Source organism: Podarcis tiliguerta (genome assembly GCF_965153285.1).
Source record: "Podarcis tiliguerta genome assembly, chromosome: 13".
NCBI classification, from domain to species: domain Eukaryota; kingdom Metazoa; phylum Chordata; class Lepidosauria; order Squamata; family Lacertidae; genus Podarcis; species Podarcis tiliguerta.
The window spans coordinates 53,510,013-53,527,106 of NC_139546.1; the positions used below are offsets into that span (position 1 = coordinate 53,510,013).

The window sequence follows — 17,094 nt, forward strand, 5'->3', positions numbered from 1 at the left end:
GGTTGGGCTGGATGACCCCAGGGGGTCCCTGAGGAGCCAGTCCTCACAAGGTTGTTGTGGGAATTAAATGAGGAAGGGGGAGAACCACATGATGCCACCTGGATATCCTTGGGGGGGGACAGGTGGGGGGTCCAGTGCAATGAAGAAATATCCCACACAGCAACCCAGATCAAAACCCTGTCAAAAAATAAATAAATCCGTTTCCCCCCAAATTCACCACCCAGCCAGCAAAACCTCAGAACGTCCAGGAAAATGCTTATGGGCTGCGTAAGTATCTCACTGGCCCACCCCCCATTTGTGGGGCCAGGCAGGTCAGGACCTTTCTATGGGGTGGCAGGGAAAGTGGGGCTCGGACTGAAGCAGAAGGAAGAAGGTCTGCAAGAGGGAGTTTTGTGGGGCTGCCCTATAGTCGCTTTTAGGCAATGAACCGAGTCTCTGTTCCCTGGGTGCCAGAGGCGGCACCAACCTGTAGGTTTGGGAATGGGCTTGCAGGGGTGTCGGAGAAGCCCGGAATCGGGACCCATTTTGCACAAGAGAAAACTCAGGACAGACACAGCCGCCAGGACGGTCGTAGTGTTTTTATTTCCTATCAAAAGTAGAATGCAAAATACTCTCCCCGCAAACACACACAGGTATAGAAATAGTTATAATACATACAAATATAAATCAGATTTCTGTACAAGAAAAGTGAAAAAATAACCTCCTCTAGGAATAGAATTCGATCTCTCTGTATAAATACTGGTTTTTGAGGCAGCGCAAGGGGGCAGGGGGCAGGCGTGACCTCCAAGTGCAAGGCAGAGAATAGCTGTGGGGCAGTTGGCCAGTGGAGGGGAAAACAGACGTCCTTCTCTGACGCCCTGGGCAGCCTCTCACAAGAGATGGATGCTCCTGAGTCAGCTAAAATCAGCAGGCACCTGAATCTCAAGGTGACTCCCAGGCCCCAATTAAAGATCTGAATGCTGGCACTTTTACTTCTTGAGGGGGGGGGGGGGCGCTCAGAACTGACTGGCTCCCAAAACGCTCTTTCAGCGCCAGCACTTCACAAAACCAGCTTTCCTTTGGGATGTCCTTCCCCACCTATGTGGGGGGTGCCCTCTACCTCCTCCCCCCCCCTGCCCAATTTGTACCAAGCTCAGCCTTCAAGGGCCCTCGCTGGGGGGTCCCCGGCAGCCGCCCAGCTCAGCGGATCCAGAGGGGATAATCCACTTGGAGGGCAGCCAAGGCCTCTGGGCAAAACATCGGGTCTGCTGGGCTCAGCAATCCCAGTGCCATTTTTACAATTAACTGGAAGCTGTCCTGGGAAATCACAAGGACGGGGGGAACTCGGGCCAGAGGGCCATTAAGCAGAAATGGAGGGGGGGGGCCCTCAGGCTGGCAAACGCTGCTGGCACAGCGCCATTCGCAGCAGCTTCTGGGCCCGTGTGGGTCACGGCAAGCTTGCCTCGAAACTTTGCAGCGTTTCCGTAAGAGAGGCCTCTGGAGAAGACCCCGTGGCTCTTGGGGGTCTGGGCAAAAGGGCTCCTTCTGTGTGCCGGAGAAATTGCAGAATCTGCAGCATCTCAAAGGTCTCCGCGTAAGGAAAACTGGGCCGTGTTAAGGCCAGGCGTGTTGGGGTTTGAAAGAAAGGAGGAGATTCTTTTCGGGAATGTTTGGAGATGCCTGCAGTTTTCTTAGCCCTTTCCAGAGCAGGCACCTTGCAAGAAGGAACAGCAATGAGGGGTTTGCCCCACGTGCCCCACGGGAGGGATGCTGCCCTTCCTCAGGGGGGCACAAGAGGAGGAAGGGAAGGTTGCTCACATCATCATCATCATCATCACCCCAACAACATATTTCATTAAATTCAAACAGTAAGCCAAACTTATATTAAGCCTCTCTGTTAAAACATACTTCATCACAAATGTCCATCTCAGCAGTGCAGAAGGAAATGGACGTATTCAAAGTGCTAATCTGCAGCCCCCACCCATCCACATCCGATGGGGGGGGGACACAACCCTCATTCCCCCCCCGATCCAAACACATACATACATACTTAATAATAATAATAATAAAGAGAGAAGGCAGAGATCCCTGCTCTACTCCGGCGTAAACATCAAATGAAGCCACTAGCCCTGACTGGGCAGGGTTCCAGTCCAGTGTGAGGTAGGGGGCACACATCATCGGGGATTTCTTGGCATGGCCACAGCCCCACCCCATCCGAGGGTGAGCAAGGGTGCTCAGTTGCTCCCCAGCCCCCCGGCAAGGAAGACTCTGGCGGAGGCAGAAGCGGCTGTGCGGACATCGTGGCCGGAGCCTCGTCTTTCCGAAGAGCGGGTCTCCCAGGGGGCGGAGGGGTCTGAGGATGGGGGAGCCTCTTCCCAGCCGAAAGACCAACTGAGGCTTCTTCCCTGGGGGGTGAGAGGGCGCTGCGCCTGGTGTTACCACTAGGCAGCAGGGCAGGTCATGGCTGGCGACAGGTCTCTCTTTGGGGGGAGGGAGGAATGTAGAGGGAGGGGAACAGAAAGGGAGGAAAAACTTCTTCCGGCTCCTGAGAGATTCTGGCTGAACGAGGTGGGGGCACTCAGGGCTCCATCACCTGCCCCATGAACAGGATGGTGCCTGGAAAGGAGAAAAAGAGACGTGTTGCAGGAATTTATGTACAGGTTGGGGGGGGTTGCCCCTCCAGCAGATATCAGGCACCTGCAGCCCACTACCAAAACCAGCACAATCCCTTTTGTGACTTTTGTGACTTGTCCCCACAAAACACTTCATCACAGTTTCTTCCTATCTATTCAAAGGGCCTTTGCTGCACGATACCAAATGTAAGAATTCACTGATAAATGTATCTCTGTACTGGCTCACTGGGAAAACTTCAGAAATTCCTATAGACATGTGCGCATCCTAATACCTGAGTGCCAGACAGGTAGCCATTCCAGAAATAACAAACCCAGATGAAGACAAAAGGGTGGGATGAACTTGGCTGGGAAACAGGGAAATGTGAATATCTCTTTTGTTCCACTTGATGGGTGTTTGGTGGAGGGCAAGGGGAACCATGGGGCAGGGTCCAGGATGCCCAGATTCCTGCCACCAGACCTCCCCTTTCATGATGTAACCGTGGTGTAACCATGATGTAGTTTGGGGGGGGGTGTAACATGGGGATGAGCAGCTAATAAAAGTTTGGGTTCTCTGTTGTTCTGGGCTTCCATCTTGTTCCACCTGGTGGCAGGTGGGAGTCCTGTGGCAACAGACTTCAATCAAGACCAAGCCTACTGGCTGCTGTTTTCCTCTGGTATTCCTGGCTGGGGTCCTTGTTTTTTGTCTAAGGGAGCCCTCAGATTTCTACACTAACACAGGAAAAGGTGGGATATAAAATGCATTGATGACTATATAATATAGGTGGGTTCAAAGGTCACTCCCGCCTTGGAGGAAAAAAATAAAATAAGGCTGGGTGTTCCCAGAGGCAGCCGCCAGGAGGCAGCCTTGCACCGTTCCCAAACGCAGCCTTGCTCTGTTTACAGGGTTTGTCATGCGGAAGGCGGAGCAAATTTGTTCTCTGCAGAAGCAAAACCACAAATTGCAGGGAAGGAGATTTCGACTCAACATCAGGAAAACCATCCTGAAGGCAAGAGCCGTTTTACAGTGGAACGGACGCCCTCGGAAGGTGTGGGGCTCTCCTTCCTTGGAGGCTTTTAAGCAAAGGTCGGTGGCCGTGGGAATCAGGGTTTCTTGAGCTCCAATTCCTGCCTTGTGGGGGGTTGGGCTAGATGACCCTTAGGGGTCCCTTCCAACTCTACGATTCTGTGAAAAGCGCTCTTACCGGTTGGGTTGTGTCGCACGAGGAAGAGGAAGGGCCTGTCCATCACAATCTCCAGGGGGGCCATCCGGGCATAGATGATGACAGCTGAGGAAAGGAAACACGATTCTTATTGCATCATACTTCCTATTTCTCTTTAGTTTTCTTTCTGTTTGATATGTTACTTTTTTATTTTTCTGTTTAACTTAGTTTGGATTTTACTGTATAGTATGTTGACGCGGGTGGCGCTGTGGGTTAAACCACAGAGCCTAGGGCTCGCCGATCAGAAGGTTAGCGGTTTGAATCCCCGGGACGGGGTGAGCTCCCGTTGCTCGGTCCCTGCTCCTGCCAACCTGGCAGTTCGAAAGCACGTCAAAGTGCAAGTAGATAAATAGGTACCACTCCAGCAGGAAGGTAAATGGATTAATATAATAAGATTTTTAGAAAGGAAGAGGAGTTTGAGGGATGCATCGATGTGAGGAACAGCCTGGGAAATGAGCTGGGTCTTTGGGGTCACCCCAGGAAAGAGGTGCAGTGTGTGGGGGGTATCTGGATGAAACCTCCAAAGACCCCCTAAGCAATAGGGCCAGCGGTCATCAGCTCTGCTTTGGGGAAAGGGGAGAGGTTAACAAGGGCATTTTCTGCCGCGGCTATTTGGGATGCTGCAGGGAATGAGGTTCCATCTTTGGTCACCTGCTCCAGGTGTCTTTTGGATACAACCCTTCCCTCCCCCAGGCTTTCCCCGGCCCTTCAAGGTGGGCCCGGCCTGCTTGTCATTCTGTCACCTTGTCTTCTTGGTACTTCCCGATGTTATCTGACACACTGACAGCATTACTGCATACCTGAATTTTATTGCTCACCGGTTTTTATATTAAGCAGTTCAGAACATTTCTGAAGGGGAAGTAAGCTGATCAGAGCTTTGATAAGCAGGTTCAAAACTCCCCCCCCCCAAAAAAAACACAACGGCAGGAAGGAGAAGTAACAGCAGCGACCCTCACCTGTGGCAGAGGAGGCCTCCGTCCCGCTCTCATTCACGTCGATCTTCACCTTCTGCAAGGCCTGAGCCACAAAGAGGGATTCTTGGTCTGCAAAGGGGGACAAGGCAGTGAGCAGGGAAAGGGGGCCGCAGGGGGGCAGGAGGGGGCAAGGGGGGGGCATTGGCTGCCTCGTTCTCAGCTGGGATGTCCAAGAGTTTTCAAACAGAGGTCAGATGGGCGTCTGCAAGGGCTTCTTTCGCTGCGGTTCCTGCATCCCATGTGGGGTTGGGCTGGATGACCACTGGGGGACCCATCCAACCCTACAATTCTATGAGTCATTTGAGGTTTCTAAGCAGAGACGGAAGGCACATCTGCCAGGGATTCTGTAGCTGTGATTCCTGCGTTGCTGGTGGAGTTGTACTAGACAACCCTTGCAAGCCCTTTCAAACACTACGATGCTAAAAGCAAGCTGGGCATCAATATAGCCCCCGCTGCGTCCTCTGCAACAGTGCAATATTTTTTATTTGGAGTGTGGAAGGAGAAAACAGCTCTCTGATCGCGTGGCTGCTTCTGCAGCACACGCCTAAAAACCTTTCCACCCCAAAATGCTGTTTGACTTTCCTGTGTAGTCTGGGAGTGGGCTGGGCCAGGCCAAGGCCCTCGCCACATGCTCAACAGCACCTTCCTCTTTGTTATTACTTTCATAAGAGCTTGCTCAGCACCCTGCTCTCACAGGGGCCAACCAAATTCCCAAAGGAGGGTTTCCCTGCACAAAAGCAGCTCCCCCTTCCTGTGGTTTGCAGTATCCAGGATTCAGAAGCATCGCTGCCTTAACTCTGAAACATTTCCACACATACTGTAGTTGGGGAGCCACAATCAGGCACCCCGGGGTGCAGGTGCCCAGAAGGGTCTTCCCACAGGGATCAGAAGGGACTGACCTGACAGGCTGCTGAAGTTGGCCTTTCTTGCGTCAAACATGTCCTTCATTCCCAGGGTCTCCAGGGGCCCCCGGAGGTCGGCTTCGCTCTCCAAGGAGAATCTGCAGAAAAAGGAAGGCGAGAGGTGAGGGGGGGGGGTGTTTCACAGTCCAGGCAGCCACCGGCTCCACACCATGGCTGGGAGATGTGGCAGGATCTGCACCCAAACCACAGCTTGCGTGATTGCTAGATGGTCACAGACAGGGGACTCCAGAATGTCATATTCTCTAAACTTTTGTGGTGGGAAAGGGAATAGTAAAAAGTTAATCTTTGCTTCTCCCTGTCCCTGCACACTCTTCCTCTTACCTATAATGGGGTAAGATGTCAGTAAGCTTCCCTCCAGAATAATAATAATAATAATTTATTATTTATACCCCACCCATCTGGCTGGGTTTCCCAGAAAGCACACTCCATTTTGAACTGGGCTGTAGAGTTTTGTAACATTTAGGGATTACTGCCTGTTTGATTTCCACCACTGTAACTGTTGAAACCTGGCAAGACTTTTAATGTGAGTAAACCTTACTTTTTTCTGGCTTACTTAAACAGCCTGAGAGTGATTTCCTTGTTAAGAGGGGAACATAAACGGCAGAAGATAATCCAAGTTTGCATCCTTGGATATCATAATCGTTCCAGGAGGTTATGTAAACTTCTCCCAAGAGCTTCTACAGATAAGCTGCACACAGGTGGAGATTTTACTCTGCTGTAATAGATACTTGCGTTCTAGTGAGGGAGGGGGAGGATAATTAATAAAATACCCACCCCTACTCATCTAAATCCATCCAACAGGAGAGATGGGGGCCTGGCGTGGACCCGGGGGAGTCCTGGCTCCCCACATTCCCACCTGCCCTCCTCAGGTGAAGGTGTTGAGCCACCTACTTGGGTAGGACCAGGAGCCTTGTCACTTCCGTCATGTTCCTCTTCCATTCAGCCACCAGCTGGGAGTCGATGATGTTGGTCAGGGCAGAGAGCGGGGTGTCCAGCTCAAAGGGGGCGGCAATGAGCATGCTGAGGGTCCCCCCCTGGTAGGGCAGCTCGATGACATCGTACTCCACTCCTGTAGGGCTGGAGAATTCGCCTGCAGAGGAAAGGACAGGAGGGTGTAAGAACAGGAGGAGAGACTGCTGGGTCAGGCCAAAGGGGGCCCACCTGGTCCAGCATCCTGGCTAAGAAATCTAGGACTCTAGATAGACTGCACCTGGACCTGGAGGTTCCATGAGAGGAGCCCAGCTGCTTGGACAGCCAATGGCCTATCTAGTCCTGCCTCCCGTTCTCACAGTGGCAAACCCACAAGCGGGACCTGAGCACAAGAGCAAGTCTTCCCTCCTGAGCAGCTGGGATTCAGAAGCGTCCCTGATGCAGAACATCGCCATCCTGACTAGTAGCCGTTGCATAACGGTCTCTGGCAAACAAGCAGCCTGATAAGCAGCAACGGCTTTATGTTGCTTACAAGTTTAATTACAAGAAGAAACACGTCCAGAGCACATCCCTCCCGCCTGCTCTCATTAACAGTAGTTGCTCAGTCTGACTCATTCTTCCACCAGGAAGAACGCCAAAACCCTGCCTTTCTTCTCCTTCCCTTCCGTTGTTCTCTGAGCTTCTCTCGTCTCCTAGTTTGGGGACTGAACGGCTGGCCTGTCTTCTCCCCAATCCCCGAAGACACAGCCTCAGGCTTATCTGCTAGTTGCCTGGCAGCGCTCCTGTCGACTTCTAACTCTCCCTCTCCTTCGGAGCTAACAGCTTCTTCCCTGGGAGGGAGGGGGCCGGGCTGTGCTCTCTAAACTCAGCTCCTTGCTCGCTTAGTTCAATTTCTGAGGCTGTGCTCTGGGGGCCCACATTCCTGACACATTAATGACCTCATTCTCCAGGAGGAGGACGAGGAGGAAGACCCCTTCCCACCCCACCTCTCGGCAAGCCCCGCTTGACGCCGCTGCTCACCGTAGTTGCACTTTGCCGTCTGCTCCATCATGGGGACGGAGAGGGTGCTCCCGTCCAGCTTGTGGAAGAGGCGCTCCCTGGTGGCCGCCTCTGGGAAGGGCAGGTTCCAGAGGCCTTTGAAGTGGATGGCGTTCACCAGGACCAGGCGGGTCATGTGGTCCAGGGTCCCCTCGGGCAGGAAGTCCTGGATCATCCCTGGGGGAAGCCATGCATGCTGTCAGATGTGCACACCGCCATTCGCCCACAAACCTCAGGGCGGTTCGCAGCGTAAAGGCACAACATGCATAATAAAAACAACAACTGGACCGATGGCATCTCTTGCACCCCATGAACGGGTCCCTTGCAGGCAGAGATTGTGCAGGGACACATTTAATGACCTTTGGAACATGTTTATGGAAATCATAGAGACCCATGAATCAACATATACTGGAGGGAAACAATTTATCCACATATATATAGTTCTGTAACTTTGATTATATATATTTTTTTGTTATTTTGTTCCTGTTGCTTTCCTCTGTTTTTATTACTTTTACTTTTCCTCTTTTCTTCCCTTATTTATTTCAGCTCCCTGCAATACTCTCGAACACTGTGTGCGAAATTCTTTTTTAATTTCATTTTTTACAAATATTTTAGTCGGGGGGGGGGGGGAACTTTACCAATCTAATTTACCTTTCCCTCAACTTTCCTCCCTCTCCCTTCTGCAGTTCATATATTTTTATTATTGCATATCCCATTCAAATACATTTATAAATTTCCCCTCATCCTTCCCTTTACTATCTCTTACTGCGCGTGTTTATATCAACCTCACTAATGTTTTACTTGGTTTACAATATGTCCTCAAATAATAAAAAAAATAACCCTTTCTGGCAAGTGGGCTGGATCCTGCGTTGTCCCGCCCCCCCATGGGCCTGCCTACCTGTCAATCATCATGACTGTCAGGCGGCCCGGTTCCCCCTTCCCCTTGCAGTGCTGCCAAGAGAGGGGGGACTCACCTTTCGTGTGCTCCTGCACCCAGCTGTTGATGATCCTGCGTGCCTCCTCGCTCTCTGTGAAGTTCACCTGCTTGACCGTCTGGCGGAAGACCCGGTGGAAGTGGGGCATGAACCCCGGGCTGAGCTCCAGGTCCCTCTGCACAAAGAGGGCGTCGGCCGTGTCCACTGCATCTTTGTTCCTGGGGTCCGTCAGCGCCTTCTGCAACCAACGCAGGGCTCTGGGGGTGCCCCACTCTGCAGGGAGGAAGCGCCCAGCGAGGGCGGGAGATTATTAGTAATAAATAATAATATTTTTTTATTTATACCCTGCTCTTCCCGGTTCAGAAAACTGGGCTCAGGGCGGCTAGCAACAAATTTAAAACACTTAATTGATGCAACAAAAAACAGCATAAAATACAGTTGTTGTTGTTTAGTCGTTTAGTCGTGTCTGACTCTTCGTGACCCCGTGGACCAGAGCACGCCAGGCACTCCTGTCTTTCACTGCCTCAGAATTCAAAAATCAATTTAGGGAGGAAATCCATCCAATAAACATTAGATGATCACCAGGGCTAGCTGGCTAAATGAGTCCTATTTAGGCCAGCGAGGAGACCAGGGGAGAATTAGCTGTGGGATACCAGAACGGGTAATCTTCATAAAAAGGGGAGGGGGAGGGAAGGAAGGGGAAATAAAATATCAGGCTAAGTTCAAATTGAAAGCCAGGTGGAATAGCTATCTTACAGGCCCTGCGGAAGGAGGTTAAATCCTGCAGGGTCCTGGTCTCCTGGGACAGAGCATTCCACCAGGTCGGAGCCACCACTGAGAAGGCCCTGGCCCTGGGGGAGGATAATCTGGCTTCCTTAGGGCTCGGGACCTCTAAACTGTGATTATTCATGGACCTTAAGGTCCTCTGTGGGGCAGACCAGGAGAGGCGGTCCCTTAAATATGAGCGTTCCCCCCCTTTTCTCTCTCTCCATTTGCTCCACTTTTTCATTGTCCACTGCAGCTCCTTTCTCAAGGCACCGTCTACCCAAACCAATGGCTTCACATGACAAGGAGGCTGATCCTCGAAGGCATTGCTTGGCAGGGTGAGGCTGACGACTGGAATGTCAGGACTGAAGGTTATAACCGGTTCAAGAGGAACAGACCAAACAGGAAGGGAGGAGCAGCAGCATTGTATATAAAGGATGTGTACACTTGTGGAGAAATCCATGACTTGGAGCATGGAAGGCAGGTTGAGAGGATAGGGGTATAAATTTCAGGAGAGAAAAACAACAGGGACCTTGCTGTGGGTGTCTGCTAGAGACCGCCAAGCCAGAAGACTTGAGTGATGCCTTCCTAGAGCAGACTACTCAAGATTCAAAAAGGAGATATATAGTAGTCATGGGAGACTTTGACGACCCCAATATCTGTTGGGACTCCAAACTCTGCTAAGAATATACGGTCCAAAAATTCCCCGGTTGCTCGCTGGCCATTTCATTTCCCAGAAGGTGGAAGAAGCAACAAGGAGACCATCTGTCTTGGACCTGGTCCACACCAACAGGGAAGAACTGATTGATGAAGTGGAAGTACCAGGAAACTTGGCAGAAAGTGACCATGTTCTCCTGGGTTTCAGGATACAGAAGTAAGGGAAAGTTGAGCATAGTCAGACACATACGCTCTGGACTTTAAGAAGGCCAATTTCGAAAAGCTGAAGGAGCTACGGGGTGCAGTGGCGTAGCGTGGGTTGTCAGCACCCGGGGCAAGGCAAGTAATTTGCGCCCCCTAACCCGTGGATTTGTGCCCCCTAACCCGTGGATTTGCGCCCCCTAACCCTAACCCCCAGATGTTGCGCCCGGTGCGGCCGGCCCCCCCTGCACCCCCCACGCTACGCCACTGACGGGGTGGATCCCGTGGTCAGAAATACTCAAAGAGAAGGGAGTCCAAGATGGAAGGGAGTTTCTAAAAGAAGAAATGCTGAAGGCCCAAATGCAGACAATGCCAACAAGAAAGAAAAGTGGGAGGCATCTAAGGAAAGTGGTGTAAGGATCTTACAGATTTAAGTTTCCTACCCTGCTTCTCTCTCTCTCTCTCTCTCTCTCTCTCTCTCTCTCCCCCTTCTCTTCTCCCCCAACCTTATGCTGTAAAGGTAAAGGGACCCCTGACCGTTAGGTCCAGTAGTGGCCGACTCTGGGGTTGTGGCGCTCATCTCCCTTTATTGGCCAAGGGAGCCGGCGTACAGCTTCCGGGTCATGTGGCCAGCAGGACTAAGCCACTTCTGGTGAACCAGAGCAGCGCACGGAAACGCCGTTTACCTTTCCGCCGGAGTGGTATCTATTTATCTACTTGCACTTTGACGTGCTTTCGAACTGCTGGGTTGGCAAGAGCAGGGACCGAGCAACCGGAGCTCACCCCGTCATGGGGATTCGAACCGCCGACCTTCCAATCGGCAAGTCCTAGGCTCCGTGGTTTAACCCACAGCGCCACCCACATCCCATACCTTATGCTGTATACAGCATCAAAGTCTCACATCGAATATAACTGATCTGTAGAAAAAGCTTTATGATCTGAAAATGCACAAAAGTGTGTACTTTTGTAACCCAGGAAAATCTTTAATAAAAACATTTTTTAAAAAAAAATAGGGAGAAGTGTACGGTTCTACACTTAGGCAGGAAGAACCAGTTACATCATTATAAGATGGGGGAGACATGGCTTACTAGCAGTGCATGTGAAAGAGATCAGGGGGTCTTAGTGGTCCGCAGGCTAAACACGAGTCAAGAGTGTGATGCAGCAGCAAAAAAGGCGAATGCTATTCTAGGCTGCATCAACAGAAGTCTAGTGTCAAGGGAAGGAATAGTCCCACTCTATTCTGCCTTAGTGGGACTGCAACTGGAGTCCTGTGTCCATTTCTGGGCACCTCAGTTTAAAGAAGGAGATTGACCAGCTGGAATGTGGCCAGAGGAGGTTCGACCAAGAGGATCAAGGGTCTGGAAAATAAGCCTGATGAGGAACGGTTGAAGGAGCTGGGAATGTTTAGCCTGGAGGAGAGGAGATATGAGAGCCAGCATCAGATATCTTCAGGGCTGCTCTGTGAAAGATGGAGCAAGCATGTTTGCTGCTCCAAAGGGTAGGACTCGAATCCAGGGCTTGATATTGCAAGGAAGGAGATTCGGACTCCCTTGGGAGATGGTGGGCTCTCCTTCCTTGGAGGTTTTTAAGCAGAGGTTGGAAGGCCATCCGTCTTGGGTGCTTGAGCTGAGATTTCTGAATTGCAGGGGGTGGGACTAGATGACTCTACAATTCTATGATCTGAGTGCATGAGTCGCCCCAGTTGCATAAGAGATGGTTAAAAACAACAACTAATTCCCCAATTAAAACAAAACAAAACATGAATGTTGACACAGTGGGTAACTCCCCTTGTATCACCAGCTCAGCTAGCGAAGATTTGGGGTTTATTTTGGTGCTTTGACCAGATAGCTGAGAGGCAAGCAGCCCATGACAGCCCCACCCCCCCCATCTATCAATCTGGCTCTGCTTGGAAGAGGCAGGGGGCTCAAGGAGGGCAAGGAAAAGAGGGCACCCACTCACCCCCCAGTTCTGAAGGCAGCCCAGTTTAGGGAAGCTTTTAATGTGTGATGCATTATTGTATTTTAATATTTTGTTGGAAGCCGCCCAGAGTGGCTGGAGAAGCCCAGCCAGATGGGTGGGGTATAAATAATAAATTATTCCTCCTCCCAAGACCAACCCCTGAATGTCTCTGCAACACCAGGGATGGTGGGGGGGCAGCAGCCCTTCTTGCATGGGGTGGGGGGTCAGCTCAGGGTCCTGGAGAACAGCATCACAACCCAGCTTGGCCCCTGCTGGGGTGTCAGGGAAATAGCTGGGGGCTCTCCCCACAAATTTCTTGCCTCAGTGGGCTGGCTTGCTCGGGCTAGTGGTGGGGTCTGTCCTGCGGGGCTTCTCCTGCCCCCTAAGGGGATGCATCCTGCACCTCAAGTGGATGCCAGCGAGGCAGAACTTTGCTGCCACCCTCAAGTTTCCCTTGTTGCAGCAAAGCCAGAGCAAAGTGTCGGGGGCTTCCCTGAGCCGCTGCGCCCCACGGCCCCCTCCAGCCCCCTTTCAAGCGAGCGCCCCCCACCCGGGCTGCGGACTCACCGTCGAGGCTGAAAGCCATGCTGTCCTGGATCTGTCTCCGCGTCTCGCCGGCGGCGGCCATCTGCAGCATGGCCAGGACGGAGGCGACGCCGTAGGGAGAGAAGGCCACGTTGCGCTCGCCGGAGGCGGCGGCCACCTCGCGGAAGACGCGCACGCCGAAGTCGGTGGAGAGGCTGGCCACGCGGGAGACACCCGGCCGGGCGAGGGGCGCCGGGGACGCCCAGGACAGGGCCAGCAGCCCCGCCAGGGGGACAGCCCAGGCCAGGCTCCGGGAGGCGCCGGGGGTCGTGCTCGACGGCTGAGGCATCCTAGAAGGGGAGGAGAGGGCGGTGAGAGAGGAGACCCCGACGAGAGGAAGGCGCACGGCTCGGCCGCCTGGGAATAGGGGCGCGGGGCTGGGGGACGGGGTAGGGCGAGAGCCAGGCTTGGAGAGGGGTCTCCCTTCCCCGGGGGCGCCTTCGTCCAGATGCGCAGCTCGAGGGGGCGGCGGGACAGCGCTTGGCCGTCGTGGCCCCGCCCTAGGGCCGCTTTCGGGACTCTTCCCGGTCCCGATTCCCCTCCGGAGGAAGCCCGAAGCCCTTGCAACGCGGGAAGGCAGGCGCGGCGGCTATGGGACCCTGCTTGGACACGCGTCCGCCTCTCCCGACGTGCGTTGCAGCCCGCAGGACTGCCCAAGCGCCCAGCGAGCGAGCGAGCAGCTTCATTTCCATCCTACCTGCTTGTCTTCTCTCTCTGTCTGGCGGGAGCGACTCTTGCTGGGCGCTGCGGCTTTTCTTGCTGGGGCTGCCTGCCGAGGGCTGCTTTTATGCGCGCCCGCCCAGCCGCGGGCCAGGAAGCCGCGATGAAGTCACCGGCCGGCCCCGCCGCTTCCCTCCCTCGTCGCGATGAGCAACGCCCGCAAACAACTCCCGCCGCCTCGCTGCGCCCTTGTGGCGGGAGTGGGGCGGCGGAGGGGCGCGGAGAGGCTGAGTCAGGCCCCGGCGGCGGCAGCGGAGCGCGGAGGGGGCTTGGCTGCCCAGATGTGGCCCCTCCTCCTCCTGCTGCTCCCCAACCCCATCCCTGCCCCAGGACCAGGAGAGTCCTCCAGAAGTGAAGGGGGAGAGAGAATCGCAGAACTGTAGAGTTGCACGGGACACTCAGGGGTCGTCTAGTCTGACCCCCTGCAATGCAGGAATCTCAGCCCTTGGCTGCAGAACTGGAGCTCCCTCCTTCTCCTGTGGCTTCAGAAATATTGCCACCTCCCACAACATACAGCCACTGACAATCCTCTCCTCCTCCATGAATTTGCCTAACCCTCTTTTAAAGCCACCAAGGTGGGAGGCCATCACTCCCTCCTGTGGCAGGGAGTTCCACAAGTTAACCATTTCTTTTATCCATCCTGAATCTCCCAAATTCCGCTTCCTTGAATGGCCATGAATTCTAGTGCTACGAGAGGAGAAAAACCTTCCTCTACCCACCCTCTCCATGCCATGTAGCATTTTATAAACTTTTATCGTGTCTCATATTACTCGCCTTTTCTCTAAACTAACCCCCCCACACACACACACACTGCACCTTTCCCTCCGTTTGGTTGCTCTTCTTTAAACCTTCTCCAACTCTGCAATGTCTTTTTCGCAGTGAGGCCACCTGAACTGGACACACAGCACTCCAAAGAGGGCCACACCACAAATTAATATTTTGGCCGTGTGATACTGCGGTGGTCCATTCCTAAAGATCCTTAGCATGGGAACCTGCCTTGTCCACAGCGGCCACACTCTGGGTCGACATCTTCGGAGAGCTCTCTGCTGTGACCCCCAAGGTCTCCCTCCTGGCCCACAGACCCCACAAGGGCACAGGTGGAAGGAAGATTCTTTGTCCGTCCGTGAACTGCATTGGCCATTTTCATTTGCCGTTTTGCCTCCCACTCACTCAGGTCCTTTTGGAGCTCTTCACAACCCCTTAATATTTTTTGCAGCCATGAACAATTTAGTATCATCAGCAAACCTGGCCGCTTCACTGCCTGCGCTTAACTCTGAATCATTTTATCTATGATCAAGTTCAAATCACAGGTCCCAGTACAGATCCTCAGGGAACCACTTTCTACATCTCTCTGACTCTGTTTGGAGAGTTGTCCATTTATTCTTACTCTCTGTTTCCTGTTGCTTAACTGTTTTAATGCTCCCTGGGGTTTCCTTGAACACCCACAAACCCGTATTTGTCCATTTCCGTGACTTATTTTTTCCATTCAGCCTTTCAGGGAATATGTTCTTGGGCTACATACAGACAGATCTATCAATACTGGTTTCTTCTCTCTGTTGCTCATCTTTCAGTTGTTCACATTTGCACCTCAGTTTGTGGGTGGGGGTGTCTGCATGAAAACCTACCAGCATTTTAACGCCCTTGTATCCTAATATTCACATCCTTGCCTGCAATTTCACTTCACAGGGAGCCAGTGTGGTGTAGTGGTGGACTCGTAATCTGGGGAACCGGGTTCGCTTCCCCGCTCCTCCACCTGCAGCTGCTGGGTGACCTTGGGCCAGTCACACTTCTCTGAAGTCTCTCAGCCCCACTCACCTCACAGAGTGTTTGTTGTGGGGGAGGAAGGGAAAGGAGAATGTTAGCCGCTTTGAGACTCCTTAAAGGGAGTGAAAGGCGGGATATCAAATCCAAACACTTCTTCTTCTACTTCATACGCACATCTCTGCAAAACCTGTTTCCGTCATCCAAAGCATTTTTCTTTGCTATTTCACATAGGCTCTCTTTGCCATGGTCTGTACATTTTTGTGCTCCTTGCTCAACTGGGAAACTGCATTGCATAACCATGGAATTCTAGAGCTGAAAGGGACCCATCTCGTCCGCCTCCCTGCAATGCAGGAAACTCAGCTGAAACATCCATGACCGATGGCCACACAGCCTCAGTCAACAAAAATGTTGAATGGACAACTCCCTTCTCTTCCAAAGAACATTGTTGTTGTTGTTGTTTTTGTTGGCGTCCGTCTGTCTCAGGAAACAATGGAGGATTGTTCCTTTGGAGGTGAAGGCAAACTTTTGGAAGGTTGCAGCGCCCGCTGTGGCTGCAGAAACTGATGCAGGAGAGACATGTTTTGTTGCAGCCGGGGCAGAGGAAGGCGCCTGGTTGTGCTGCTGCAGATGCGCCAGGGCGTTTCTTCTCTCTGCGCCCCCCAAACCGGCCATTCCTCCTCTGGTCACTGCTAGGCAACCTGCCTGTCTCCAGGCAGTTCAGTCATTTGCAAGGGATTCTCACACGGCGGGTTGATATCGCAGCCTCCATGTCACGCTTGCAGACATCTTTGTCATGCAGAGTTGGTCTGGTGCTGGAAGCTACTGATCCCTTGGGGGATCCTGCCCTCTTCCATTCTGTGGACGTGGCCAAGCCAGCATAGACGTAGCTGGGACACATTCTGGGAATGTGGGCTTGGGAGAGCACACATCTCTTTGAGACCCTCTCCTACCATGTGATGCCCCAAACCTTCCCAACTCAGCGCATGTGGGCGGCGTTGAGATATTGATATAGATAGAGGGGGTGGGAGGAGACCAGCAGCACCTCCTATTTATCAAGAGGCCACTGCTGAGGCTGCATGGGGGGGGGGGGCTGCCAATGAGGAGGCAGGTTTGGCCTTGAAGGAGTGAGAGCCAGCATGGTGTAGTGGTTAAGAGCGATGGACTCGTAGTCTGGTGAACCGGGTTCGCTTCCCCGCTCCTCCACCTGCAGCTGCTGGGTGACCTTGGGCCAGTCACACTTTTCTGAAGTCTCTCAGCCCCACTCACCTCACAGAGTGTTTGTTGTGGGGGAGGAAGGGAAAGGAGAATGTGAGCCGCTTTGAGACTCCTCAGGGTAGAGATAAAGCGGGATATCAAATCCAAACTCCTCCTCCTCCTCCTCCTCCTCCCCCTCTTCCTCTTCCTCCTTCTTCTGCATCCTTTGTTCTCTAATACGGGCAGACCTCCTAGTTTGGGGGGAGGGAGGGTCCCCCACACCACTCAGTGTGGTGTAGGACAGCCAGCATGGTGTAGTGGTTAAGAGCGATAGACTCGTAATCTGGTGAACTGGGTTCGCTTCCCCGCTCCTCCACCTGCAGCTGCTGGGTGACCTTGGGCCAGTCCCACTTCTCTGAAGTCTCTCAGCCCCACTCACCTCACAGAGTGTTTGTTGTGGGGGAGGAAGGGAAGGGAGAATGTTAGCCGCTTTGAGACTCCTTCGGGTACTGATAAAGCGGGATAGCAGCCGCTTCTGTCACCACAGCAGCATCAGCGGCGGCCAATAATAATAATAATAATAATAATAATAATTTAATTTATTATTTATACCCTGCCCATCTGGCTGGGCTTCCCCA

At 52.9% G+C, this 17,094-nt stretch overlaps 1 protein-coding gene and 1 long non-coding RNA gene across 4 annotated transcripts in view; both read right to left on the bottom strand.

The window, feature by feature from the left end:
• Positions 1–16,970, bottom strand: part of LOC310663219 — a 171,064-nt gene extending 154,094 nt beyond the window's left edge. For both annotated transcript variants that reach the window (XR_014504394.1, XR_014504395.1), the window contains exon 1: positions 16,485–16,970. This is a non-coding gene — a long non-coding RNA (uncharacterized lncRNA). The remainder of the gene's footprint in view (positions 1–16,484) is intronic.
• On the bottom strand, positions 567–13,694 carry SERPINE1 (serpin family E member 1). Of its 2 annotated transcripts, XR_014504353.1 has the most exons (10): positions 13,476–13,615; positions 12,761–13,068; positions 8,651–8,884; positions 7,659–7,853; positions 6,600–6,798; positions 5,685–5,785; positions 4,768–4,854; positions 3,794–3,877; positions 1,731–2,595; positions 567–1,693 (listed from the first exon to the last, which is right to left on the bottom strand). XR_014504353.1 is itself a non-coding variant. In XM_083410542.1 (9 exons), exons 2-9 carry the CDS (start codon positions 13,065–13,067, stop codon positions 2,558–2,560), a joined length of 1,245 nt encoding a protein of 414 aa, XP_083266668.1. In that variant the 5' UTR covers position 13,068; positions 13,476–13,694; the 3' UTR covers positions 567–2,557. The 2 variants fall into 2 exon arrangements, 1 of the variants encoding a protein (XP_083266668.1); XM_083410542.1 differs by having other exon boundaries at positions 567–2,595; positions 13,476–13,694.
• Positions 16,971–17,094: the final 124 nt, after the last annotated feature.